Source organism: Carcharhinus amblyrhynchos, unplaced genomic scaffold (genome assembly GCF_965287045.1).
Source record: "Carcharhinus amblyrhynchos unplaced genomic scaffold, sCarAmb.v2.hapA scaffold_43, whole genome shotgun sequence".
Lineage (NCBI taxonomy): Eukaryota > Metazoa > Chordata > Chondrichthyes > Carcharhiniformes > Carcharhinidae > Carcharhinus > Carcharhinus amblyrhynchos.
This window is the reverse complement of record NW_027649784.1, coordinates 1819925-1846897: the sequence shown is the minus strand read 5'-3', so window position 1 is coordinate 1846897 and position 26973 is coordinate 1819925. Positions and strand designations below refer to the sequence as shown.

At 46.7% G+C, this 26973-nt stretch overlaps 1 protein-coding gene across 1 annotated transcript in view; it reads right to left on the bottom strand.

Annotated features, from left to right (window-relative positions):
- The window catches only part of chrne (cholinergic receptor, nicotinic, epsilon), a 42889-nt gene extending 18330 nt beyond the window's left edge, over nucleotides 1-24559 (bottom strand). Inside the window, exons 1-8 of the mRNA XM_080181857.1 lie at nucleotides 24417-24559; nucleotides 18395-18528; nucleotides 15102-15146; nucleotides 14792-14901; nucleotides 13731-13886; nucleotides 9644-9741; nucleotides 8862-9062; nucleotides 81-195 (exon numbers count right to left, since the gene is read on the bottom strand). Of these exons, the coding sequence (XP_080037983.1) occupies nucleotides 81-195; nucleotides 8862-9062; nucleotides 9644-9741; nucleotides 13731-13886; nucleotides 14792-14901; nucleotides 15102-15146; nucleotides 18395-18528; nucleotides 24417-24459 (902 nt within the window). The 5' untranslated portion in view covers nucleotides 24460-24559. The remainder of the gene's footprint in view (nucleotides 1-80; nucleotides 196-8861; nucleotides 9063-9643; nucleotides 9742-13730; nucleotides 13887-14791; nucleotides 14902-15101; nucleotides 15147-18394; nucleotides 18529-24416) is intronic.
- Nucleotides 24560-26973: the final 2414 nt, after the last annotated feature.

The following is a 26973-nucleotide window of genomic DNA, read 5'->3' as shown; positions in this document are numbered from 1 at the left end:
GGACTCTGGAGGGAGGAAGAGGTGGGGAGCGGCGATGCAACCAACTTCCTGCTTAAAGGATGAGACTCAATGTCACTTACTTTCCAATGAGTGGAACGTTGAGTGATGTTTCTGGAATTTTCTGGGCGATCAGAAACAGAAAGACAGTCTGGGCCAGCAGGACAGAGATGGAAAGTGTACATTTCTGACATCCAGCTGTATGTAAGTAAAATAAGGGAAAATTTAAATACTTTTTTTTAAACCAGGATTTCATGCAAGCACCCCGCTCTGCCTCCATGTTCCTTTATTATCCCTTTCTTCAGCTAACTCACTCATATATTCTTAACTGTTAATGTAGCATCTGTTTAACCACTAACTCCCTCGGTGAATTCTACATCCTCGTAACACCGTGTTAAATAATTCCTCCTGTTTTTCACCTTACCTTTAAGCATAGAATCATAGAATACCTACAGTACAGAAGGAGGCCATTTGGCCCATTGAGCCTCCACCGACAACAATCCCACGCAGGCTCTATTCCCATAACCCCATGTACTTACCCTGCTAATCCCCCTGACATGAACCACAATTTAGCATGGCCAATCAACATAACCTGCACATCTTTGGACACTAAGGGGCAATTTAGCATGGCCAATCCACCTAACCTGCACATCTTTGGACACTAAGGGGAAATTTAGCATGGCCAATACACCTAACTGCACGTCTTTGGAAACTAAGGGGCAATTTAGCATGACCAATCCACCTAACCTGCAAATCTTTGGACACTAAGGGACAATTTAAATGGTCAATCCACATAACCTGCATATCTTCAGACTGTGGGAGGAAACCCATGCAGACACAGGGAGAATGTGCAAACTCCACACAGTCTGTCACCTGAGGCCGGAATCGAACCCAGGTCCCTGACGCTGTGAGCCAGCTGTGCTAACTATGCTGCCCATATCTCTGTGTCCCTTTGTTGTTCAATCAGGACTTTCTCTGGGGGAGGCAGGGGGGCGGTGCAGCAGCACTGTGGGTGATTCTCTGACCCTGCTACGCCATTAGTAGATCACAGCAGCCCCAGAGATTTGCGTGCTGGCTTAAAAACCCATTTTGCACCCAGCGCGAAGCAGTTTGCGAGTCTCCCAACCCCCTTCATAATATCGCCAACTGGATTGTGCCCTGCTCGTGAAAGTGGTTTTGATGGGGTAGGGGGGGTTGTCAGGATCAAGTAGGGGGACCCATTAGGCAATCCCCGTGCCCCAATGCTGGCGACTTGTGCTGAGGAAGGAACGGGGGCAGGGGGATATGCTGCCAATAAGAGGATAGGGCAGAGGGGGATTCCCAATGCCCGTGGGGTAAGGGAGGGGGTCTCAGTGCATTCTGAGGTCCGGGCGCCCTTGCGAGACCCTGCCCGCCCTCTCCTCCCAGTACCATGTCAAACACCTAACTCTCCAAAAGGGTGACTGTGGGAGAATTTCAAATTTCAATGTGGTGCGGGCCATGCGACCAAAGAACAAAGAACCGTACGGCACAGGAACAGGCCTTTTGGCCCTCCAAGCCTGTGCCGATCACGTTTGTCTTATCTAGACCAACTGTCTGTATCCCTCTATTCCCCGTCTGTTCATGTGTTTAGCCATATAAGTCTTAAATGTGGTTCACATAACTGCCTCAACCACCTCACTTGGCAGTGCAGTCGAGGCCCCCACCACCCTCTGTGTAAAAAACTTCCTCCGCACATCTGTACTGAACCTTTTCCTCCTTACCTTGAACTTGTGCCCCTAGTAATTGTCATTTCTGCCCTGGGAGAAAAGCTTCCAACTGTTCACCCGATCTATACCCCTCATAATTTTATAAACTTATCAGGTCACCCCCTCAGCTTCCAGGGAGAACAGAATAGACCAGCTCAGATCAATCCATTATTCTCACCGTTATAAATTTTTAGGGAGAATGAATCATTTAAAATAAAGCACTTCGAGGTGCATGAGCCTCATCCCTTTCCAAAAAATGATTGGTACCAAATTGGGCCCACGTCTTTCAGTGCCCAAGATTAGTGAGTGGTCAACTTGTGACCTGGACTTCACTTCCACTGCACTTTCAGCAGCTCAGTGGCTCCCCTGCCAGAGTTCTCAGGGCCCAGCAAGAGGGCTACAATTCAAACCAGTGTGAATTTCGACAAGGGGACAGCTTTAGCGGCATGGTGGTACAGTGGTTAGCACTGCTGCCTCCCAGCGCTAGGGACCAGGGTTCGATTCCTGGCTTGGGTCACTGACTGTGCGGCGTCTGCACGTTCTCCCCGTGTCTGCGTGAGTTTCCTCCAAGTTCTTCAGTTTCCTCCCACGGCCCAAAAGACGTGCCAGTTAAGTGGACTAGCCGTGCTAAATTCTCCCTCAGTGTACTGGAGTGTGGCGACTAGGGGATTTTCACAGTAACTTCATTTTAGTGCTAATGTCAGCCTACTTGTGACTAATAAGTAAACTTTACTTGTACTTTTAGCCATTTTGGATGGTGGGAGGAGCATTCATTTGGTTTACTCTATATTGCACTCCTGTAACTCTCTCTGGACAGATTGAGGACTAGAATTGGGTGGGAAACAAAGGAGAGTATGCAGAAGCAAGTGAAAGTTTGGAACCCCCCATCCCACACACACATACACACACACACACACACACACACAAAAGGCAATTACAAGATTGGGATGGATACATTTTTGTGGGGTTAAGGGTTGTGATTGGTGAAAAGCTGAGATGGATAAATAAATTTGATGGGGTGGCACAGTGGATAGCACTGCTGCCTCACAGCACCAGGAACCCAGCTTCCATTCAGTCTCAGGTGACTGTCTGTGTGGAGTTTGCACCTTCTCCCCGAGCCTGTGTGGGTTTCTTCCGGGTGCTCCGGTTTCCTTCTACATTCCAGAGATGTGCAGGTTAGGTGGATTGGCTATGATTAGGGCCCAATTTTACCATTTTGATTCTAAGTGCTGAAACTGAGAGTGCTTCGGATCCAAGTTTTAGACCATTCTCAGGCGCCCCCAGATGCATTCTGCCTGAAGAAAAAAGCAGTGATTCTGAATCGCGCTCTGGTGGGACTTAATGCGCTCGAAATCCTGCAGCTCCAATCAGAGCCTTCAACTGTGCATGTGCAGAAAAAAAAATAGAAAAACTCCCCTGCCACATCGTTCCCGGCCCCGATAATGCCTCCCCGCCCCCACAGAGAGTGCGCCACCCCCACTACATCCCTTTATCCCCCCACTCCACCGCTACCCAGACCAATCACAGCCCCCTGTCCCCCAACTGCCCCATTGATCACATGCAGAATGGCAGCAGATCCCCCCTGCCTCTCCCCCCACCAGAGAGCCATCCAACCCACTTCACTCTTCCCCCCACCAGAGAGCCATCTGACCTGCAATCCTCCCCCCCCACCAGAGAGCCATCTGACCTCCCTCCCCCCCCCAGAGAGCCATCTGACCTGCAATCCTCCCCCCCCACCAGAGAGCCATCTGACCTCCCCCCCCCCCCAGAGAGCCATCTGACCTGCAATCCTCCCCCCCCCCACCAGAGAGCCATCTGACCTCCCTCCCCCCCCAGACAGCCATCTGACCTCCCTCCCCACCCCCCCAGAGAGCCATCTGACCTCCCTCCCCACCCCCCCAGAGAGCCATCTGACCTCCTTCCCCCCCTGCCATCTGACCTCCCTCCCCCCACCAGAGAGCCATCTGACCTCCCTCCCCCCCCCCAGAGAGCCATCTGACCTCCCTCCCCACCCCCGCAGAGAGCCATCTGACCTCCTTCCCCCCCTGCCATCTGACCTCCCTCCCCCCACCAGAGAGCCATCTGACCTCCCTCCCCCCACCAGAGAGCCATCTGACCTCCCTCCCCCCCCAGAGAGCCATCTGACCTCCCTCCCCCCCACCAGAGAGCCATCTGACCTCCCTCCCCCCCACCAGAGAGCCATCTGACCTCCCTCCCCCCCCACCAGAGAACCATCTGACCTCCCTCCCCCCACCAGAGAGTCATCTGACCTCCCTCCCCCCCCCAGAGAGCCATCTGACCTCCCTCCCCCCCACCAGAGAGTCATCTGACCTCCCTCCCCCCCCAGAGAGCCATCTGACCTCCCTCCCCCCCACCAGAGAGCCATCTGACCTCCCCCCCGCCACCTCAGAGAGCCATCTGTCCTCCCTCCCTCCCCCCACCAGAGAGCCATCTGACCTCCCTCCCCCCCTAGAGAGTCATCTGACCTCCCTCCCCTGATTTGAGTCAGAAAGCTGCTGGAAGCTCTGAACTTACCTCCTCAGAAGCTGGAAGATCCAAATCGGACCTTTGAGGACCATGTCAGTTTGCACCGAATCTGGACGGGTGAACATGGTGGTAGAGGGGGAAATGCCTGTAAGTTTGGGCATCCAGCCCATTAAGTAATTTAAATGTATTCAAATGGTTGTGGTCCTGATTGTGGCCATTTTAGGCACTTGGTAAAGGGGGAATGGGTGCATAGGTGGCCATGGATCGCGCTACTTGCCTCATACCCAACATCTCACTAAGGAAAATGGGCGCAACTTGGTAAAATCAGACCCTTAGCATACAAAGATGTGTAGGTTAGGTGGATTGGCCATGCTAAATTGCCCCTTAGTGTCCAAAAATGTGCAGGTTAGGTGGATTGGCCATGCTAAATTGCCCCTAGTGTCTGAGGGATTAGCAGAATAAATATGTGGGGATAGGGCGATAGAGTGGGATTGTTGTTCGTGCAACCTAATGGGCTGAATGGCCTCCTTCCTCACTGTAGGGATTCTGTTCTTTCTGGATTAACTATTGAATGGATAGAATAGGCTAGAAGGATTGAATGGCCTCTATCTGTTCCTGAGTGCTGACATTACTGGAGAGGGACACTGGAAAATTTTGGATCCCACTTTGTAATGAGACTTAATTAGTTTGTTGCTGTATCTGGATGATATTAAAAAGCAAAGAAGGCAAATAGTCTTCATAGCAAGATAGGGATAGAGAAGTTTTATTGCAATTGTATAGACTATTGGTGAGGCCACACCTGGAGTATTGTGTGCAGTTTTGGTGTTCTTATCTGATTATTGCAAGATGTCCTTGCAGTAGAGGGAGTACAGCCAAGATTTACCAGGCTGATTCCTGGGATGGCAGGTCTATCGTATGAGGAGAGACTAAGTTGGTTAAGATTATATTTATTGTAGTTTACAAGAGTGAGAGGGGACTCTCATATAAATATATATAAAATTCTAACAGGGTAGATTCAGAAAGAATGTTCCTGATGGTGGGAGGAGTCCAGAACTAGGGGCCAGAGTTTGAGGATAAGGGGTAAAGCTTTTAGGACTGAGGTGAGGAGAAATTTCTTCACCCAGACAGTGGTGAATGTGTGGAATTCACTCCCACAGAAAGTAGTTCAGGACAAAACATTGTGTGATTTCAAGAAGGAATTAGATATCACTCTTGGGGCTAAAGGGATCAAGGGATGGGGGGGGAGGGGGGATCATGGTATTGAATTTGATAAACAGCCATTATCAAAATGAATGATGGAGCTGGCTTGAAGGGTCATATGGCCTCCTCCTGCTTCTAGTTTCTATATTAAGATAAAAAGCTTACATCTTCCTCACTCAATCCTCCCAGATTTTCTCCCATTCTCTCCTCAATGGCACTGCTTCGTGATGATACGGGGAGTAACATCCAGGAAAACCAGTCACTCCAGTGAGGGAAGAAGGGATGACTGGACCTGGGGAGAGGTCCAGGGTAGACCTGGGATAGCATCACTTTTGAATCTGGATCCCAAGGTTTTCCACGAAAGCCACTCAGATCAAGGACGAATGAGGATCGAGGTGATGTGAGACAGGTTTGGAACATAAGAACATAAGAAATAGGAGCAGAAGTAGGCCATCTGGCCCTTCGAGCCTGCCCCGCCATTCAATAAGATCATGGCTGATCTGTCGTGGCTCAGTTCCACTTTCCCGCCCTCTCCCCATAACCCTTAATCCCTTCTCTTATCAAAAACCCATCAACCCGCTTCTTAAAAATATTTAGCGAGGCAGCCTCCACCACTTCAACGGGCAGAGAATTCCAGAGATTCACCACCCTTTGAGTGAAGAAGTTCCTCCTCAACTCCGTTCTGAACCGCCCCCCCTTTATCTTGAGGCTGTGCCCCCTAGTCCTACTGTCTTTTTTGAGCGGGAAGAGTCTTTCCACCTCTATCCTATCCATCCCATTCATCATCTTATACGTCTCAATGAGATCTCCCCTCATTCTTCTAAACTCTAACGAGTACAAGCCTAGTTTATTCAGCCTCTCCTCATAGCTCAACCCCCTCAACTCCGGTATCAGCCTAGTAAACCTCCTCTGCACTCCCTCCAAGGCCAAAATATCCTTGCGCAGGTGCGGCGCCCAAAACTGCACACAGTACTCCAGCTGCGGCCTCACCAATGCCCTATACAGCTGCAGCAAGACCTCCCTACTTTTATATTCAATCCCCCTCGCTATGAAGGCCAGCATCCCATTCGCCTTCCTGACCACCTGCTGCACCTGCAGGCTGGGTTTTTGCGACTCATGCACAAGGACCCCGAGGTCCCTCTGCACCGTCGCCTGCTGCAGTTTTTCGCCACGTAAGTAATAGTCCTTCCTACCATTCTTCCTACCAAAGTGGACCACCTCACACTTGCTAACATTAAATTCCATTTGCCATTTCCTGGCCCATTCGCCCAGCCTATCTAGATCCTTCTGCAGACTCTCCACACCCTCCGCACAATTTGCCTTTCCCCCAATCTTGGTGTCATCAGCAAATTTCGACACCCTACACTCGGTTCCCTCCTCCAGATCATCTATATAAATGGTAAATAGCTGAGGCCCCAGCACCGACCCCTGGGGCACCCCACTAGTCACCAACCGCCAATCCGAATAGCACCCCTTGACCCCCACTCTCTGCCTCCTATTTGACAACCAATCCTCTATCCACGCTAACACCCTACCCCCAACTCCATGTCCTCTGACCTTCTGCAGTAACCTCTTGTGAGGTACCTTATCAAACGCCTTCTGAAAATCCAGAAAGACCACATCCACCGGCTCTCCTCTATCCACCGCCCTAGACACATCCTCATAGAACTCCAGTAAATTTGTCAGACACGACTTCCCTTTAATGAAACCGTGTTGCGTCTGCCCTATCAAGCAATTCCCTTCAAGATGCCTCGCAATTTCCTCCTTAATGACGGATTCTAACATTTTACCTACCACAGACGTTAAACTAACCGGCCTGTAATTCCCCGCCTTTTGCCTGGCACCCTTCTTAAACAACGGCGTAACATTAGCCGTTTTCCAATCCTCCGGCACTTCCCCGGAATCCAGCGACGTCTGGAAAATAACCACCAAGGCATCCACTATCACCTCCGCGGCAGCCTCCACCACTTCAACGGGCAGAGAATTCCAGAGATTCACCACCCTTTGAGTGAAGAAGTTCCTCCTCAACTCCGTTCTGAACCGCCCCCCCTTTATCTTGAGGCTGTGCCCCCTAGTCCTACTGTCTTTTTTGAGCGGGAAGAGTCTTTCCACCTCTATCCTATCCATCCCATTCATCATCTTATACGTCTCAATGAGATCTCCCCTCATTCTTCTAAACTCTAACGAGTACAAGCCTAGTTTATTCAGCCTCTCCTCATAGCTCAACCCCCTCAACTCCGGTATCAGCCTAGTAAACCTCCTCTGCACTCCCTCCAAGGCCAAAATATCCTTGCGCAGGTGCGGCGCCCAAAACTGCACACAGTACTCCAGCTGCGGCCTCACCAATGCCCTATACAGCTGCAGCAAGACCTCCCTACTTTTATATTCAATCCCCCTCGCTATGAAGGCCAGCATCCCATTCGCCTTCCTGACCACCTGCTGCACCTGCAGGCTGGGTTTTTGCGACTCATGCACAAGGACCCCGAGGTCCCTCTGCACCGTCGCCTGCTGCAGTTTTTCGCCACGTAAGTAATAGTCCTTCCTACCATTCTTCCTACCAAAGTGGACCACCTCACACTTGCTAACATTAAATTCCATTTGCCATTTCCTGGCCCATTCGCCCAGCCTATCTAGATCCTTCTGCAGACTCTCCACACCCTCCGCACAATTTGCCTTTCCCCCAATCTTGGTGTCATCAGCAAATTTCGACACCCTACACTCGGTTCCCTCCTCCAGATCATCTATATAAATGGTAAATAGCTGAGGCCCCAGCACCGACCCCTGGGGCACCCCACTAGTCACCAACCGCCAATCCGAATAGCACCCCTTGACCCCCACTCTCTGCCTCCTATTTGACAACCAATCCTCTATCCACGCTAACACCCTACCCCCAACTCCATGTCCTCTGACCTTCTGCAGTAACCTCTTGTGAGGTACTTATCAAACGCCTTCTGAAAATCCAGAAAGACCACATCCACCGGCTCTCCTCTATCCACCGCCCTAGACACATCCTCATAGAACTCCAGTAAATTTGTCAGACACGACTTCCCTTTAATGAAACCGTGTTGCGTCTGCCCTATCAAGCAATTCCCTTCAAGATGCCTCGCAATTTCCTCCTTAATGACGGATTCTAACATTTTACCTACCACAGACGTTAAACTAACCGGCCTGTAATTCCCCGCCTTTTGCCTGGCACCCTTCTTAAACAACGGCGTAACATTAGCCGTTTTCCAATCCTCCGGCACTTCCCCGGAATCCAGCGACGTCTGGAAAATAACCACCAAGGCATCCACTATCACCTCCGCCATTTCTTTCAGAACCCTCGGATGCATTCCATCCGGTCCTGGGGACTTGTCCACAATCAGCCCCTCCAGTCTGTTGCGCACCCTGAAGCCTAAATTCTCCTACCCAACATTTTTGTACATTTGCGTAAACTTTTTGACTCCTTACCTTGTGCTGGTAGGAAATAGACCAAAACTACCAGCGATGAGATGAGGACACAGGGAACGATGATGTTAATGACGTAGAATAGGGGTTTCCTCTGAATAATCAAGAAGAAAATAATCTCCTGATACTCAATGTCATCCACTGTGAACTGGCTGTTAATGTTCTTCTTTGCTGGCTTGTGTTTTATTGTCCACTCACCATTTTCTGTTCAAAAGATAATGGATATCTGGGAGTGAGTTATATACAGGATAATGGATATCTGGGAGTGAGTTATATACAGGATAATGGATGTCTGGGAGTGAGTTATATACAGGATAATGGATGTCTGGGAGTGAGTTATATACAGGATAATGGATGTCTGGGAGTGAGTTATATACAGGATAATGGATGTCTGGGAGTGAGTTATATACAGGATAATGGATGTCTGGGAGTGAGTTATATACAGGATAATGGATGTCTGGGAGTGAGTTATATACAGGATAATGGATGTCTGGGAGTGAGTTACATACAGGATAATGGATATCTGGGAGTGAGTTAGATACAGGAAATTGGATATCTGGGAGTGAGTTATATACAGGATAATGGATATCTGGGAGTGAGTTAGATACAGGAAATTGGATATCTGGGAGTGAGTTATATACAGGATAATGGATATCTGGGAGTGAGTTAGATACAGGATAATGGATATCTGGGAGTGAGTTATAAGCAACATTGTAACAATGAAGTTGGAATTAGTATCCTAAAGGTAAAATTTAACAAGATCCAGTTGTATTATTTAACTGTACCAGTGAAATCTTCAGGATCTATATGGATCCATTCAATCAACTTCCCTTCCTCTTCCGATAGTCTCAAGTTAATTTCACGGGCATTGTATGCTTGGGACCTGGAAACCAAATAGACTTCTGTCAATTTCTGATCCATCAGTTTCTCCATTTCTCCTTTCCTGAGGACTTTATAACCGTAACTCTGTTACATACATTGGTAAAGAAGAGTGAGAAATAAACCCACCCCATCCCTGCCCAATCCCCCCACCCCCATTCTTCCAGCTACCAGAGCAGGTCAGAGGCTGGACATCCTGCAGAAAGTAACTCACTTCCTGACTCTCCAAAGCCTGTCCACCATCTACAAGGCACAAGTCAGGGGCGTGATGCAACATTCTCCACTTGCCTGGATGGGTGCAGCTCCAACAATATTCAAGAAGCTCAACACCATCCAGGACAAAGCAGCCCAATTGATTTAGCATCACATCCACAACCATCCATTCCTTGCCCAAGCAATGCACAATGGAAGCTGTATGTAATATCTACAAGGTGCACTGCAGGAACTCACCAAGGCTCCTGAGACAGCACCTTCCAAACCCATGACCACTACTACCTGGAAGGTCAACGGCAGCAGATACCTGGGACTATCATCACCTGCAGGCTCTCCTCCAAGCCACTCATCATCCTAACTTGGAAATATAACAGCCAATGCCTTTTTTTTCATGTTTAAGGGGAATGCTTAAAATTTCAGATTTATTCTGCAGGCAGTCGGTGTGTCTGGAAAACATTCAGCTCACATGTTGTAAAAGCAGGAAACAGGGAATTAGGTAGAATATACAGCACAGATACAGGGAATTGGGTAGAATATACAGCACAAAAGTAGGGAATTAGATAGAATATACAGCACAGATACAGGGAATTAGATAGAATATACAGCACTGAAACAGGGAATTAGATAGAATATACAGCACTGAAACAGACCATTCCATGACAACTTGCATTTGTATTGCATCTTTAATGATAATGAAACATCACTGCACTAGAACGTTGAGATGCGAAATCGGACACCCCCAGAGCCTTGCAGAGATTCTGACGATGGAGAACCAGATCTTGGTCAGAGATAGGCTTTAAGGAGCATCTTCACGGAGGGGAGAGCTGAGAGATTTTGGGGAGAAATTCCTGAACTTAGTGCCACCAGTTGTGGAATTATTAAAAATCCAGGTTTGTTCAGAGGGTTTTGGCGCTGAAGGGGTTTTCATAAATTTGTGGGGGGCCGGGGGTGGGGTTTGCATGGTGGGCTTTGGAACCATGGATGAATGTTTTTAAGGTGAAGAGATTGCTTCACTGGGAGCATAGCTCCAATGTTTACATTTCTCCAATTCTTCCTCGTTAAATACTGATCAAGAAAATCTTGTATTCCTTTCTCCTTCATCTTACAGGGCAGACAGTGGCCTAGTTGTATTGTCACTGGATTAATAATCCAGAGACCCAGGGTAACGCCCTGGAGACCTGGGTTCGAATCCCACCATGCCAGATGGTGAAATTTGAATTCAATAAACAATATCTGGAGTTAAGAATTTACTGATGGCCATGAAACCATTGTCGATTGCTGGTAAAACCCATCTGGTTCTCTAATGTCCTTTCCAGGGAAGGAAATCTGCCGTTCTTACCTCTGGCTTACATGTAACTCCAGAGCCACAGTAATGTGGTTGATTGACTCTTAGATGCCCCTCTGAAATGGCCTGACAAACCACTGAGTTCAAGGGGCAATTAGGGATGGACGATGGACATCCCCAGTATAATTAAAAAATCTAGTTGTCTCTTAATCTGCCTCTTCATTCTTGCCAGTCTCTCGGTGAAAATGTTTCAAAGAACAAAGAAAATTACAACACAGGAACAGGCCCTTTGGCCCTCCAAGCCTGCACTGACCATGCTGCCCGTCTGAACTAAAACCCCCTACCCTTCTGGGGACCATATCCCTCCATTCCCATCCTATTCATTTATTTGTGAATAAATGAATTATTCCCCATCATATCTGCTTAAGTTACCTCCCCCAGTAGCAAGTTCCAGGCACCCACCACCCTCTGTGTATGATAACATGCCTCGTACGTTTCCTTTAAACCTTGCCCCTTGCACCTTAAACCTATGCCCTTTCTTTTGAGACTCCAACTTGGTTGACACTGCTGTCTGGTTTTGTCCTTTTGACAAACGGAAATAATCTCTCCCTGAACCTGACAAAAAGCGCTTTGTCTGCATCTTCACCCCTTAGTGGTTTCCCGTTCCATGGACCCATCCCGATTGTCCTTTTCCTGGTAAGTGGTATCAGTTTTTTCAAAGCTTTAGTGAACCTCCTCCAATTCCTCGATATCACCATTCTCGAAGTGCGATCTCACCAAGTTTCTAATCCAGCAACCTGGCAGATATATCCGGTAACAAGAAATTAAAGACATTTTTAGTGAGCTGACTTACTTGGCTGCCATTGACTAGAAGGAATTCAATCTCCAGCTTCCGTTTCACTAGACAGCCAGCTTGGGTCAGTTTACAGTTGCAAGGGGATTTAGTAACAGCCTGAATTTCTACAGGATGTGAAGACATTCCCCCATCCTCCCCCTCACCAGTTTACTATCCCCTCTGACTCATTGCCAATATTAGCAGGCTAGGTTCTCTACCCAAACAAGGAAAAGAACTGAGATTTCTGCAATTGTCAATCTAGCGGCCATTGATGGGTGGCACGGTGGCACTGTTGCCTTATAGCGTCAGAGACCTGGGTTTGATTGCAGCCTCGGCTCGCTATTTGGGTGGAGTTTGCAAGTTCTCCCCCGTATTTTGTTTATTTATTAGTGTCACAAGTAGGCTCACATTTAACACTGCAATGAAGTTACTGCAAAAATCCCCTGGTTGCCACACTCTGGCGCCTGTTTGGGTAACACTGAGGGAGAATTTAGCACGGCCGATGCACCTAATCAGCACCATCTTTCGGACTGTGAGAGCAGTTGGAGTAAACCCATGCAGACACTGGGAGAACATGCAAACTCCACACAAACAGTGACCCAACCTGGGAATTTAACCCTCCCTGGCACTGTGAGGCAGCAGTGCTAACCACTGTGCCGCCATAGTATAGATTAAGAGACGATAAATTTAAAACTGAGATGAGTCGGAACTACTTCTGGCAGAGGGTGGTGAATTTGTAGACCTCGCTGCCTCATAGCGCAGTGGAGCCAATTGTTGAATGGTTTCAAAAAGGAGATAGATATATTTCCAGTAAAAAAAGAGATAAGGGGATATGGGGAACAGGTGCAGAGGTGGATTTGAGACCAAGAAGAGATCAGCCATAATTTGATTGAATGGCGGAGTAAGCTCAAAAGGCTGAATTTGCCAACTTCTGCTCCTAATTTCTTTGTTCCTATGTTCCAATAGACTCAAGTCTCTAGACTTTCTCCAAAGCTCTTCAGAAGATTCTGAGGTTGTGAAAGGCGCTACAGAAATGCAAATTTTCTTACCAAAAAAAAAGCCTCAAACTGTTGCATTAAGCAGCTTTTTTTTGGACAATCAGTTGACTAAAAGAATTGAATATCTTTGAGACTGTGACGGAGCAGCCAGCAGCTGTGGCCAGGATAGCCAGCAGAGGTTTGACTAGGAACAGAAGAGGAAATCTGTCTGCTCTTCCGGGGTTATTAACTCACTTCTCTGTTATTCAGTCATGGGACACGGGTGTTGATTGCTGGCCCAGCGGTTATTGCCCATCCCTAATTGCCCCTCGAACTGAGTTTTTTGCTGGGCCATTTAAGAGGGCAGTTGAGAGTTAACCACATTTCTGTGGCTCTGGAGTCACATGTAGGCCAGACCAGGTAAGGATTTCCTTCCCGAAGGGGCATTAGTGAACCCAGATGGGTTCTTCTGACAATCAACAATGCTTTTACGGTCATCAGTAGATTCTTAATTCCAGATTTTTTTTATTGAATTCAAATTCCACCATCTGCTGTGGCGGGATTCGAACCCAGATCCCCCAGAACCTTAGCTGAGTTTCTGGGTTAATAGTCTAGCGATAATACCACTTGGCTATCACCTCTTCCTCTTTACTAGGAATGTAAAGCTTGCCTTGGACACCTACCTGAAGATGAGGGAACAGTTCTGCCAGTCGAACGGGAAGTATGTCACTGCAATTGGACAGGCGCTGCGATAGATAGCAGGTGGCAGCCAGTAGATACTGCCAGTGTTGTAGACAAGAACATTTGAGTAGTAAGCAATTTCAAACTGACCGTCAATACTGCAAGAAGGATGGAGGAAAACTTAATACACAGAGAACCATAAAATGTAACAGCATTCTTATAGATTCACACACTAATAGTGAGCTGTGTGCATTATGCTCAGCATTATACAGGATAATAGTGAGCTGGGAATATGAGTCTCTGGTAGTAGTGAGCAGGGAGTGCATTACACAGTGTTATACAGGATAATAGTGAGTTGGGAGGGTGTGTCACCCCACAATAGTGAGCAGGGAATGTGTGACACACCCCATAATAGTGAGCTGGGAGTGTGTGTCATTCTATAATCACGAGCAGGCAGTGTGTTACACAGTGTTGTACAGGACAATAAAGAGCTGGAAGTGTGTCACTCGGTAGTAGTAAGCAGAGAATGTGTGTCACACTCAGTATGTAACATGATAGTAGTGAGCTGAGAGTGTGTGTCACTCAAAATAGTGAGATGGAAATGTGTTACACATTTTTATACAAGATAATAGTGAGCGGGAGTGTGTCACACTCAGTGTGTAACAGAATAATAGTGAGCAGGAGTGTGTCACACTCAGTGTGTAACAGAATAATAGTGAGCAGGAGTGTGTCACACTCAGTGTGTAACAGAATAATAGTGAGCATGGAATGTGTCACATTCAGTGTGTAACAAGATAATAGTGAGCAGGGAATGTGTCGCATTCAGTGTGTAACCGGATAATAGTGAGCAGGGTGTGTGTCACACTCAGGGTGTAACAAATAATAGTGAGCGGGAGTGTGTCACACTCAGTGTGTAACAGGATAATGGTGAGCAGGGAATGTGTGACATTCAGTGTGTAACAAGATAATAGTGAGCAGGGAATGTGTCACATTCAGTGTGTAACAGGATAATAGTGAGCAGGGAGATGACTGTCGAGTGAAACCACATGATTAAGATACTCGCTTGTTCTCAAGCACGATTTCAGGGAGCCAGACCATGGAGGAAGGGATTCTGACCAGCTCAACATCTTCATAATGGGATTTGTTCCATGATAAGCGATAATCGTGCCATTGCTGTTAAAGATAGGAAATAGAGAGACATAATCACCCTGCTTCAAAACAACATGTAAAACAGAAACTCACTCCCCTGCCCTTAGCTGTATCACTGAAATTCTCAACTTTAATAACATGCATGAAGTTACTCCAACTTTAATCTCATCACTCCACTGTGACCATGATGGGTTAGTGCATTCGATTGGCTCAGTAATACTTACAATTTCAATCCAAACATTTGTCGCCAGCGTCTCTTCCTTTTCATTCTGTTTAAGAACAGAGAATAGATGTCACTGTGAGTCTTTGTAAGATTCCTGATGGCAGACGTTTTGCACGTTTGGAAACTAAGGACACTGGGTCACTTTTTCTTATTGATGTCAAGATCCACACTTATCATCTTTACACCATCAGGGCTTCCATGCAGCTTATCGACAATTTATTTATTTATTAATGTCACAGGTAGGCTTACATTAACACTGCAATGAAGTTACTGTGAAAATCCCCCAGTCGTCACACTCTGGTGCCTATTCAGGTAACACTGAGGGAGAATTTAGCATGGCCAATGCATCCTAACCAGGATGTCTTAGACACTAAGGGGCAATTTAGCATGGTCAATCCACCTAACCTACACATCTTTGGACACTAATGGGCAATTTAGCATGGCCAGTCCACCTAACCTGCACATCTTTGGACGCTAATGGGCAATTTAGCATGGCCAATCCACCTAACCTGCACATCTTTGGACACTAAGGGGCAATTTAGCATGACCAATTCATCTGACCTACACATCTTTGAACATTATCCACCTAACCCACACATCTTTGGCATCAGGAGGAATTCCAATCAGACACAGGGGAGAATGTGTAGACTCCACACAGATGGTGAGCCAAGGCTGGGAATCGAACCTGGGTCCCTGGCTCTGTGAGGCAGCAGTGCTAATCACTGTGCCACCGTGCTACATTGTATCACTTTGGTGTGATTGAATTGTTCTGAAAATTCATCTCCTCAAGCCCACTCCACCACAGACCACAATCAGTAAGGATAAGCAACAACACCTTCTCCACGATCATCCTCAACACTGGTGCCTCACAAGGCGGTGTTCTCAGCCCCCTACTATACTCCTTATACACCTATAACTGTGCGGCCAAATTCCCTTCCAATTCGATTTTCAAGTTTGCTGATGACACCAATGCAGTAGATCGGATCTCAAACAATGACGAGACAGAGTACAGGAATGAGATAGAAAATCTGGTGAACTGTTGCGGGCAACAATAATCTCTCCCTCAATGTCAACAAAACGAAGGAGATTGTCATCGACTTCAGGAAGCGTAAAGGAGAACATGCCCCTGTCTACATCAACAGGGATGAAGTAGAAAGGGTCGAGAGCTTCAAGTTTTTAGATGTCCAGATCATCAACAACCTGTCCTGGTCCCCCCATGCCAGCACTATAGTTAAGAAAGCAGACCAATGTCTCTACTTTCTCAGAAGACTAAGGAAATTTGGCATGTCAGCTACGACTCTCACCATCTTTTACAGATGCACCATAGAAAGCATTCTTTCTGGTTGTATCACAGCTTGGTATGGCTCCTGCTCTGCCCAAGACCGCAAAAAACTAGTAAATGTAGCCCAATCCATTGCGCAAACCAGCCTCCCACCCATTGACTGTGTCTACACTTCCCGCTGCCTTGGCAAAGCACCCAGCATAATTAAGAACCCCATGTACCCCGGACATTCTCTCTTCTGCCTTTTTCCGTTGGGAGAAAAGTACAAAAGTCTGAGGTCATGTACCAACCAACTGAAGAACAGCTTCTTCACTGCTGCCATCCAATTTTGAATGGACTTACCTTGCATGAAGCTGATTTTCCTCTATACCCTAGCTTTGATTGTAACATTACATTCTGCTTCTCCCCTGCTTCTGTCAGACTTTTGAATGGACCTACCTTGTATCAAGTTGATCTTTCTAAGCACCCTAGCTATAACTGTAACACTAGATTCTGCACTCTCTCCTTTCCTTCTCTATGAACAGTATGCTTTGTAGGGTGCGCAGGAATCAATACTTTTCACTGTGTGTTAATACATGTGACAATAATAAATCAAATCAAATCAAATCAGTATTCAATAAGATCACAGCTGATCTGATAGTCACCTCAAATCTCTATCCCGCCCACCCCAGATAACTCACTCCCTTACTCACCAAGAATCTGTCCACCTCAGCCTTGAGAGCTCTGTTCCCATTACCTTTTTAGGGAGAGAGTTCCAGAGATTCACCGCCCTCGGAGAGAAAATAATTCACCTCATCTCCACATTAAATGGGCGACTCCACATTTTTAATCAATGATACAAAGGGTGGCACGGTGGTACAGTGGTTAGTACTGCTGCCTCACAGCACCAGAGAACTGGGTTTGATTTGAGCCTTGGGTAACTGTGGAGTTTGCACATTTTTAAGAATTCACTATGGGACATGGACATCGCTGGCTAGCCAGCATTTATTGGCCATTCCTCATTGTCCAAGGGTATTCAGAGCCAACCGCATTGCTATGGCTCTGGAGTTACCTGTAGGCCAGTTGGGTAAGGATGGCAGATTTCCTTCCCAAACAGCGTTAAGTGAACCAGATGGGATTTTCTGACAATCAGCAATGGTTTCATGGCCATCAGTAGATTCTTAATTCCAGATATTTTTTGTTGAGTTCAAGTTCCATCATCTGCCGTGGCCGGATTTGAACCCAGGTCCCTAGAACATTAGCTGAGTTTCTGGACTCATAGTCTAGTGATAATACCACTAGGCCATCATCTTGCTATTCTCCTCGTGCCTGCATGGATTTCCTCCGGGTGCACCGCTTTCCTCCCACAGTCCAAAGATGTGGAGGTTAGGTGAATTGGCCATGCTAAATTGCCATGTGGTGTCCAAAGATGTGGAAGTTAGGTGAATTGGCTGTGCTAAATTCTCCCTCGGTGTCCAAAGCTGTGGCGGTTAGGTGGATTGGCCATGCTAAATTGCCCCTTAGTGTCCAAAGATGTGGAGGTTAGGTGGATTGGCCATGATAAATTGCTCCTTATTGTCCAAAGATGTGCAGGTTAGGTGAATTGGCCATGCTAAATTGCCCCTTAGTGTCCAAAGATGTGGAGGTTAGGGGGATTGGCCATGCAAAATTGCCCCTTAATGTCGGGGGATTAGCAGGGTAAATATGTTGGGTTATAGGGACAGGGCCTGGACAGGGTTGTGGTCAGTACAGGCTCGATGGGTTGAATGACCTCCTCTGCACTGTAGGGATTCTATGATTTTAGGTTCTCACACAAGAGGAAACATCCTCTCCACATCAACCCTGTCAAGAAGCCCCTCAAGGATCTTACATTTGTTGTCATTGAACCAATCACATTGGGTGGGTTTGGTGAGTTGAGTTAGTTGACTGTGTCCAAATGTCTTAAGAGATTTCTTACTAGCAAAACAAGGGCCAGGTGGTCTCAAATTCAGGGAATGTTGACACTTTAATGTATTTGCAAAGAATTTCCTTACCAATGAGATGAGATTGGTTAGTGTAAGTTTCAGTGTCACATCAATAATGTCCCCGTAGAACTTGGCCGGAAGGATTCTCTTGTCATAATTGGCCATCAACGTATCCAAAAGCTTTTCTTCCACGTTGCAACTAACTGTCGATGAAGTAGAGGTGAATTTATTTCAGATTTCCAGCTTGTTTTTACTGATTCTTTCATGGGATGCAGGTGCCGCTGGTAAGGCCAGCACATGTTGTCCATCCCTAATTGCCCTTGAACAAAGTGGCTTGCGAGAACTTTCCAGAGGGGGCAGTTAAGAGCCAATCACATTGCTGTTAGTCTGGAGTCACATGTAGACCAGAGCGGGTAAGGACAGCAGATTTGCTTCTTCACATTGACGAACCAGTTGCTTTTTTTTGCCATTTGTTTCAAGGTCACCATTACCGAGACCAGCTTTCTTTTAGATTTTTTAATTGCATTTAAATTCGACTAGCTGCCATAGTGGGATTTGAAGCCATGTTCCCTTCAGAGCAATGGATTAGTGACTTCCCTACATATAAGGGACTGGCACATTGTCACGAACCCAGCACATTTTATCTATAAGGGAGTCCCAGCCTGGAACATTGGTTCATGGTGCTATGTGATGGAGAGATGATGGCCTGGTCACATTGTCACTTAACTATTAGTCCAGAAACACACCTAATTCTCTGGGACCTGGGTTTGAATCCTGCCATAATGGAATTGGAATTCATTTCTTAAAAAAAAACAATCTGGAAATTAAGAATTTGCTGATGAAACCATTGTGAATAATGTCCTTTAGGGAAGGAAATCTGCCGTCCTCACCAGCTCTGGCCTACATGTGACTCCAGAACCACAGCAATGTGGTTGACTCTCAACTGCTCTCCAGGTCAATTAGGAATGGGCAATAGATGCTGGCCCAGCCAGCGATGCCCATGTCCCACAAAAATATATAATTTTGTTTGTGAGAATGGTGTGATGAGATACATTTGAGACACAGTGAAAAATTAACCAGCCCAATCATAGTACAACAATTACTAAAGACTACTTGTTACAATAAAGAAAAGACACATATACATGATCAGGACTATAATAATGTAAGGCAGTTACTAAACACTCTCACCACTTATGTAGAAATTACGCTTTGTTATCTGATGTATGTTGACCAGCTCTGAAATCTTTCAGAACCTCCCTACAATATCCACTTCAATAGATCCATATGTAAAACCCAGATTATAGTTACCAAACCATACACGATTGAAGAGTTATTTAGGGAACATTGCTTTTAGCTTTGAAACATAGAAATATGGGTAGGCCATTCGGCTCTTCCAGCCTGCTCCACCATTCATTTTGATCATAGCTGATCATCGAATTCAATATCCAGATTTCCACCACCCGCCATATCCCTTGATCCCTTTAGCCCCAAGAGCATGGCACGGTGGTGCAGTGGTTAGCACTGCTGCCTCACAGCTCCAGGGACCCCGGTTCAATTCCTGACTTGGGTCACTGTCTGTGTGGAGTCTGCACATTCTCCCCGTGTTTGTGTGGGTTTCCTCCGGGTGCTCCGGTTTCCTCCCAGTCCAAAGATGTGCATGTTAGGTGGATTGACTACGCTAATTTGCCCATTAGCGTCATGGAGACTTGCTTGTGTAAATGAATGAGGCTATGGGGATAGTTTCATGACTGCCACCATCTAGAAGGACAAGGGAAACGGATACATGGGGAACACCACCACCTGGAGGTCTCCTCCGAGTCACTCATCATCCTGACTTGGAAATACATCGGCCATTCCTTTACTCTCACTGGGTCAAAATCCTAGAACTCCCTCTCTGTGGTGTACCTATACCACAGGGGACTGCAATGAGTTCAAGAAAGCAGCTCACCTATCACCTTCTCAAGGGGCAATTATGGAAGGGTAATTAATGCTGGGCCAGCCAATGACACCCACTTCCAGTGGATGAATGACAAAAAGTATGTACAAACTTAAAGTGAACGCCAGGAACAACTCCTGTGTATAATGACCAACACTGGGTACAGTAGCACAGTGGAGGTGGTTAGCCTGGGAGACATTTCTGGGTGTTTACGGTGTAATGAGGAGAAGGGTTTGTTGAGACAGTTGAGCTAAAGTTCGACTCTCAGCACCTGCCTTGAATGTGTGTCTGATGTAAGGTGACACTCACTTGTTAATGCTTCACAGATCTATATTTGTTGAGTGTTCTTTGCGAGATTTAAATAGAGATGAAATATTACTGTAAAAATAACTCTTCAATATAAACAGACCAACACAACAGGCCCGACCTTCACAACTAAAAAGACCAAAGGATCCCAGTAGGGTGGGCAAAGGAAGACTCTGAGGTCCCATGATGCTAGAAGCCATTAAATGCCCTTCTTTCCCTCTCCCTTCCTCAGCTGACTTCCTCAGTTCAATCAGCCATGATCCAATTGAAAAGCAGAACTGTTTTGAGGGGCTGAATGGCCTCCCATATTTCTTGTGTCTCTGAGTCTCCATTCAGAGTCTGTGCTGACCTGCTACCTAGTTGGAAAGCAACAAGGTTACAAAGCAATGTTGGTCCTCGCTCTCTCTCTCTCTTCCTTGCTCCATTCTGGTTGTATCACAGCTTGGTATGGGCTCCTGCTCTGTCCAAGACTGCAAAGAACTACAAAGGGTTGTGAACAAAGCCCAGTCCATTGCACAAACCAGCCTCCCATCCATTGACTCTGTCTACACTTCCCGCTGCCTTGGGAAAAGTAGGAATAATCAAGGAACCCACACATCCCACACATTCTGTCTTTCACCTTCCGTCAGGAAAAAGATACAAAGTCTGAGGTCACGTATCAACTGACCCAAGAACAGCTTCTTCCCTGCTGCCGTCAGACTTTTGAATGGATCTACCTTATATTAAGCTGATCTTTCTCTACACTCTAGCTGTGTAGAAGGGTTCCCCCCCACCTCCAGCACCCCACCCCCCCATTACCACTACTCCCTCCCATAATTGTTTCGAGTGCAGCGTGAAAAGATAAACTAGGAACTCCCACAACCAGACTAATAACCACCTGCTGGGGAACACTTGACCACCATGTATGGTGGGGTGATCCTCTATCCTGGACCACCTCATTCACATTCATTCTGCCCCACCGTGTAATAATTAACCAACATCGAGGCTCCAGAACATCTCTGGAGACAGAGACAGAGAAAAGCAGGCAGTTACTGCTGGGTCCTGAAAGAAGCAAGAGGTCTCTCTCTCTCTCTCTCTCTCTCTAGAGGCTGCTGTTTGGGACCTGCTAGGAGGAAATAGGTCTCACTCTCTCTCCTGGAGGCTCAAGGACTGGCAGGCTAAATACAAGCGTGTAAGTCTGTCATTACTAATTGATTTTGAAGAGGAGTTTAAGTCTATAAGATGAAAATTGTTTGAATAGAGATAGGTTAGCAGTTAAGAATTGTATCTTGTCATGTCTAAGTATTTCAATTGGTAAAAGTTAAGCTAATTCATCTGTTATAGTTAAACTGTGTTGTTAACTAGAGTTTGTTTTGATGAAAGTTTCCTAGTTTGTAAATAGAATCATACCTGGAGTGAAATATCTCATCCTTACACTAATGTCATAATAGAAAAGCTGTTGGGGTCTAGTCAGACTGTATAACATACTTTGGGCTTCTGTTCCCTACCTTAAAGAGACATAACCATAAAATTGGAATGAGACTGTTTAGCAGGGAAATGAAGAAGCTTTTTTTTAGCAGGTACTACTTGGATACTCTTCTCCTGTGAGTTAATTGGGGCTTTTTAAATTGAAATGGATAGACTATTGTTCAGTAAGTGTTATCAAAGGAAGTGGAGTTGAGGTACATAATCTAATTCAACGGTGAAGCAGACTTGAGGGGCTGACCTGTCACAGTGGTTCACACTGCTGCCTCACAGTGCCAGGGACCCCGGCTTGGGTCACTGTCTGTGCAGAGTCTGCACCTTCTCCCCAAGTCTGCGTGGGTTTCCTCCTAGTGCTCCGTTTTCCTCCCACAAGAGGACACAGGTTTAAGCTGCTGGGCAGTAGGTACAAAGGAGATGTCAGGGGCAAGTTTTTCACTCAGAGGGTGGTGGGTGCGTGGAATCGGCTGCCGGCAGTAGTGGTGGAGGCGGATTCGGTAGGGTCTTTTAAGAGACTTTGGGATAAGTACATGGAATTTAGTAAGATAGAGAGTTATAGGTAAGCCTAGTAGGGACATGTTCGGCGCAACTTGTGGGCCGAAGGGCCTGTTTTGTGCTGTAGTTTTTCTGTGTTTCACAGTCTGAAAGACATGCTGGTTAGAGTGCATTGGCTATGCTAAATTCTCTCTCAGTGTTACCCGGACAGGCGTTGGACTGTGGCAACTAAGAGATTTTCACATCAACTTTATTGCAGTGTGAATATAAGCCTACTTGTGACAGCAATAAATAAACTTAAAACTGGAATGTCCTCCTCATGTTTCAATCTTCCTGGAAATGATGTGGAAAGGCTGAATGGGCTTCCACATTCCTCTGACCCCCCCCCACTCGAGTTTCATCGGCGACTCAGCGAAACTGAGGGGAAATGTCACCAAACTTGACGTGAGAAGGTTTGAAGTGTCCAGGGACATTCTGAAACGTGGTTTATAACACGCCTCAGGAGGAACTGGGACCAAACGAACACAGATCAAGCAATAATTCCCGCCATGGCTGTTTATTGGGATCCTGCTGTGCGTTTCTCTAGACTGACAGTGATCTCACTTCAGTGCATTACTTAGGGAGAGCTGCACAGTTGGATATCAACTGAGATGCTGTCCGCCCCTCCCAGGTGAGCACCAAATATATTGCCTCCGTTATTTTGTGGGAGGGTTCTCCTGGCCAACGTTCATTCCTCAGCCAACATCACAAAATCAGGTGATGTGGTTATGATCACACTGCTGTTTGGGCGAGCTCGTCTTTCCTTCATCTGGACCTCTAAGGGGGACTTCATTGACTGAAAAGCATTTTAGGGACATCCTGGGGATGTCCCTAAAAATGTAGGAGAGGCTACAGAAATGCAAACCACATTCTGGACAATTGGCTGAAGTCGGACCAATGTCAGGGACCAATGCTCGTTGTGGGATCTGATCAGGATCCAGTGGGTAATGCAATTACCCACTGCTCTGAGAACAATCTCAGACAGGCTGGTTAACATACACAGTAACCATTAATATTTACTCTGTGTAAATCTGCTGCTAACTATAAAACTGCAGTAATGTGGTCGATAATCTGTTATGACCAGTGGTCAAATCCCAACCTTCCCTCTCTTCCTGCTTCGAAAAAAAGACATTTATCCCTCAATCAACATTGGGAGGTCTGGTGGCACAGTGGGGTTAGTGCCCCTGAGGCGGAACCTCCAGGTTCGAATCCGTCCCCTGGACTGAGTCCCTTCATTGTGCAGCCAAGTCAGGATGAGGATCAAATCCGCAAATCCTTCGCCGGGGCAGGTTGTTTCAGAGACCCCCGTTAAGCCCTGTTTCATGCACAGCGGCAGCCTCCCCTCCAGCCAGGGTTGCTGCCTTCAGCCTAGCCACATGTTCTAGGGGATGGAAAAACGGAGAGAATGTGCCTCACACATTGGGAAGTCTAAACGATATCACTTTAAAAAAGAAACAGATTTATGAGGTCTTCTCTGTGGGATCCTGCTGTGTACAAATTAGTCCCTGCTCCACAAGAGTGAAAACATTTCGGAAGTATTTAAGTGACAGTAAAGCTGTGCCCGAAACTGCGAAACATGGTAATGTAAATGAAACTCTGTCATCTTCCAAAGAATCTTAGATTCTCTCTCCTCAGCCACTGCCTACCAATAACTGCCACAAAATCTTTGCCTTCCCATTGCTGGCCACCTTGGGCTCACTGGTGACAATTTAATTCCTGTAGGATTAAAACCTTCAAAAGGAAAGGATTGTAAAACCCACCGAGGAAACTCTCGGTGCCAACTCGGAGGAGGATGGGTTACCGGAGTCACTTTGGGCTCCCGTTTGATTTTAACTGACAGCCGATGCGTCTTACCTCCAGACACCAGACAGAGGATCAGGAGAAATGGCAGGGCCATGCCAGCCGGTCAGTGCCCTTCGCGAGTGTGCTGCTCTGCCCGCGACGAGGGGCTATTTCCGACTGGCCTGCGCAGCACTGAGTTTCACCTCCCCTCTCAGTCAGGCCCCAACTGTTGGGCAGATCACTGAGGGCTGCCAGCTGGCAGATTAACTCTTTCCCCTGTTCCCCCGCTCCTGTGGTAACTCTATCCGGCTGCGAAACAGCTGGCTGTGGCCTCCCGGGGAAAGCAGCAAAGCTGCGAGAGCTCAGCTTACCCTTTTCCCAGCTCCCTGAAGCTACTGCAACACTTACTAACTCCGGCAAGTCCCCAGCCCATTTCACCTGCACTGAATATTAACAGGGAGAGACTCACAATGTTAAGTTTCAAGTTTATTTTCTTACTATCACAAGTAGGCTTACATGAACACTGTGATGAAGTTACTGTAAAAGTCCCCCTAAGTTGCCCACACTCTGACACCTGTTCGGGTACACTGGGGGAGAATTTAGCATGGCCAATTCACCTAACCTGCACATCTTTTGGACACGAAGGGGCAATTTAGCATGGCCAATCCACCTAACCTACACATCTTTGGACACTAAGGGACAATTTAGCATGGCCAATCCACCTAACCTACACATTTTTGGACACTAAGGGACAATTTAGCATGGCCAATCCACCTAACCTACACATCTTTGGATATTAAGGGACAATTTAGCATGGTCAATCCACCTAACCTGCACATCTTTGGATATTAAGGGACAATTTAGCATGGCCAATCCACCCTAACCCACATATCTTTGGACACTAAGGGGCAATTTAGCATGGTCAATCCACCTAACCCACATATCTTTGGACACTAAGGGGCAATTTAGCATGGCCAATCCACCTAACCTGCACATCTTTGGACACTAAGGGGCAATTTGGCTTTCTTTTGCACTTCAGGGATTCTATGATTATGAGGGACTCAAATAGGATAGGTAAGAAGCAATCTTTCCCCTTAGTAGAGGGGTCAGTAACTTGGAGGGGGTAGGGCAGAGATTTAATCTGAGAGGCAGGAGATTTTGAGGGGATTTGAGGAGAAAGATTTTCACCCAGAGGGTGGTGGGAATTTGGGACTTGCTGTTGGAAAAGGTGGCAGAGGTGGAACCCCTGACAACAATTAAGAAACATTTAGATTGAGCATTTGGAAAACCGGAGTGAACAAGGTCATGGAGTGACCGCTGGAAAATGGGATTGGAATGGGTAGGTGCTTGACAGATAGCAAAAACATAACGGGCGGAAGGGCCTTCTCTGTACTGTAAAATTCTATCATTCTCCTTTAAGAATCGAGATTTTTACATGTTTGATATGCTGATTATAATTCACAAACTTTAATAGTCATATAATGAATTTTAGCCAATTATTTTGGTACCTGAGGTTAGATTCATCTTCAAGTGTTAAAGTGGGGTTTCCTCGGAAAATCGGCTGGAATTTTCTAGCCGTTCTCGCCAGCAGGGTTTTCCAGTCCCGCTAATGGAGATCCCCCCCTCCTACCATGGGTTTCCCGGTAACAAGGGGGATAGAGGGGGAGGGGGGGGCATAGAACGGGAAACCCCTTTGACGGTGGCTGAATCCTCTGCCAGCCAATCCCCCCGCGAAACATGCCACGGGGGCACGGAGAAAATCACACCCGGATCTGCAGATTGCCGAGCTAACTTTGCGGCGTTTTCTGTGCAAGAGGACCACCTCGTGGCAATGGTGGGACGTTGCAGCCTCAAAACATCAAAGATCTTCGGCATGTGGCAAAAAGAGAACTTCCATTTATATGGGAATGTAACATGGCACTAGCATCTCAAGGTTCTTCATGTGAGTGTTAGACTCAGAGAATGGCAGTGGACAGAAGGAGGCCATTTCATCAGTGCTGACTGGCCCAAGACTCAGATCAGGGAGCATAGTAAGACTTCAGGAGACATGCTGGTGAAATACAATCATCGAATCCAGATCTGTAAAAATGTTTTGATTCCACATTGTTTTGCTGCTCAAAGCCCTGTACATTTGCAATAAATTACTTGAGATTTTTATGAATAAAGTATATTTTTGGAAAAAAAAATCATCGAATCCCTACAGTGCAGAAGCAGGTCATCCGGCCCATGGAGCCTGCACTGACAACAATCCCACCCAGGCTCTATCCCTGTAAACCACATGTTTATGATGCTAACCTCCCCTGACACTAAGGGGCAATTTAGCATGGCTGCTCCCCTTAACTTACATATCTTTGGACAATAGGGGGCAATTTAGCATGGCTAATCCACCTAACCTGTGCATCTTTGAACACTAAGGGGCAATTTAGCATGGCCAATCTACCTAATCTGCACATCTTTAGACACTAAGGGGCAATTTAGCATGGCCAATCCACCTAGCCTACACATCTTTGGACACTAAGGAACAACTTACCAAGAGAAATTTCTTCACCCAGGGAGTGGTGAGCCTATGGTATCCGCTGACACAGAAAGTAGTTAAGGCCAAAACGTTTAATGTTTTCAAGAAGAAGTT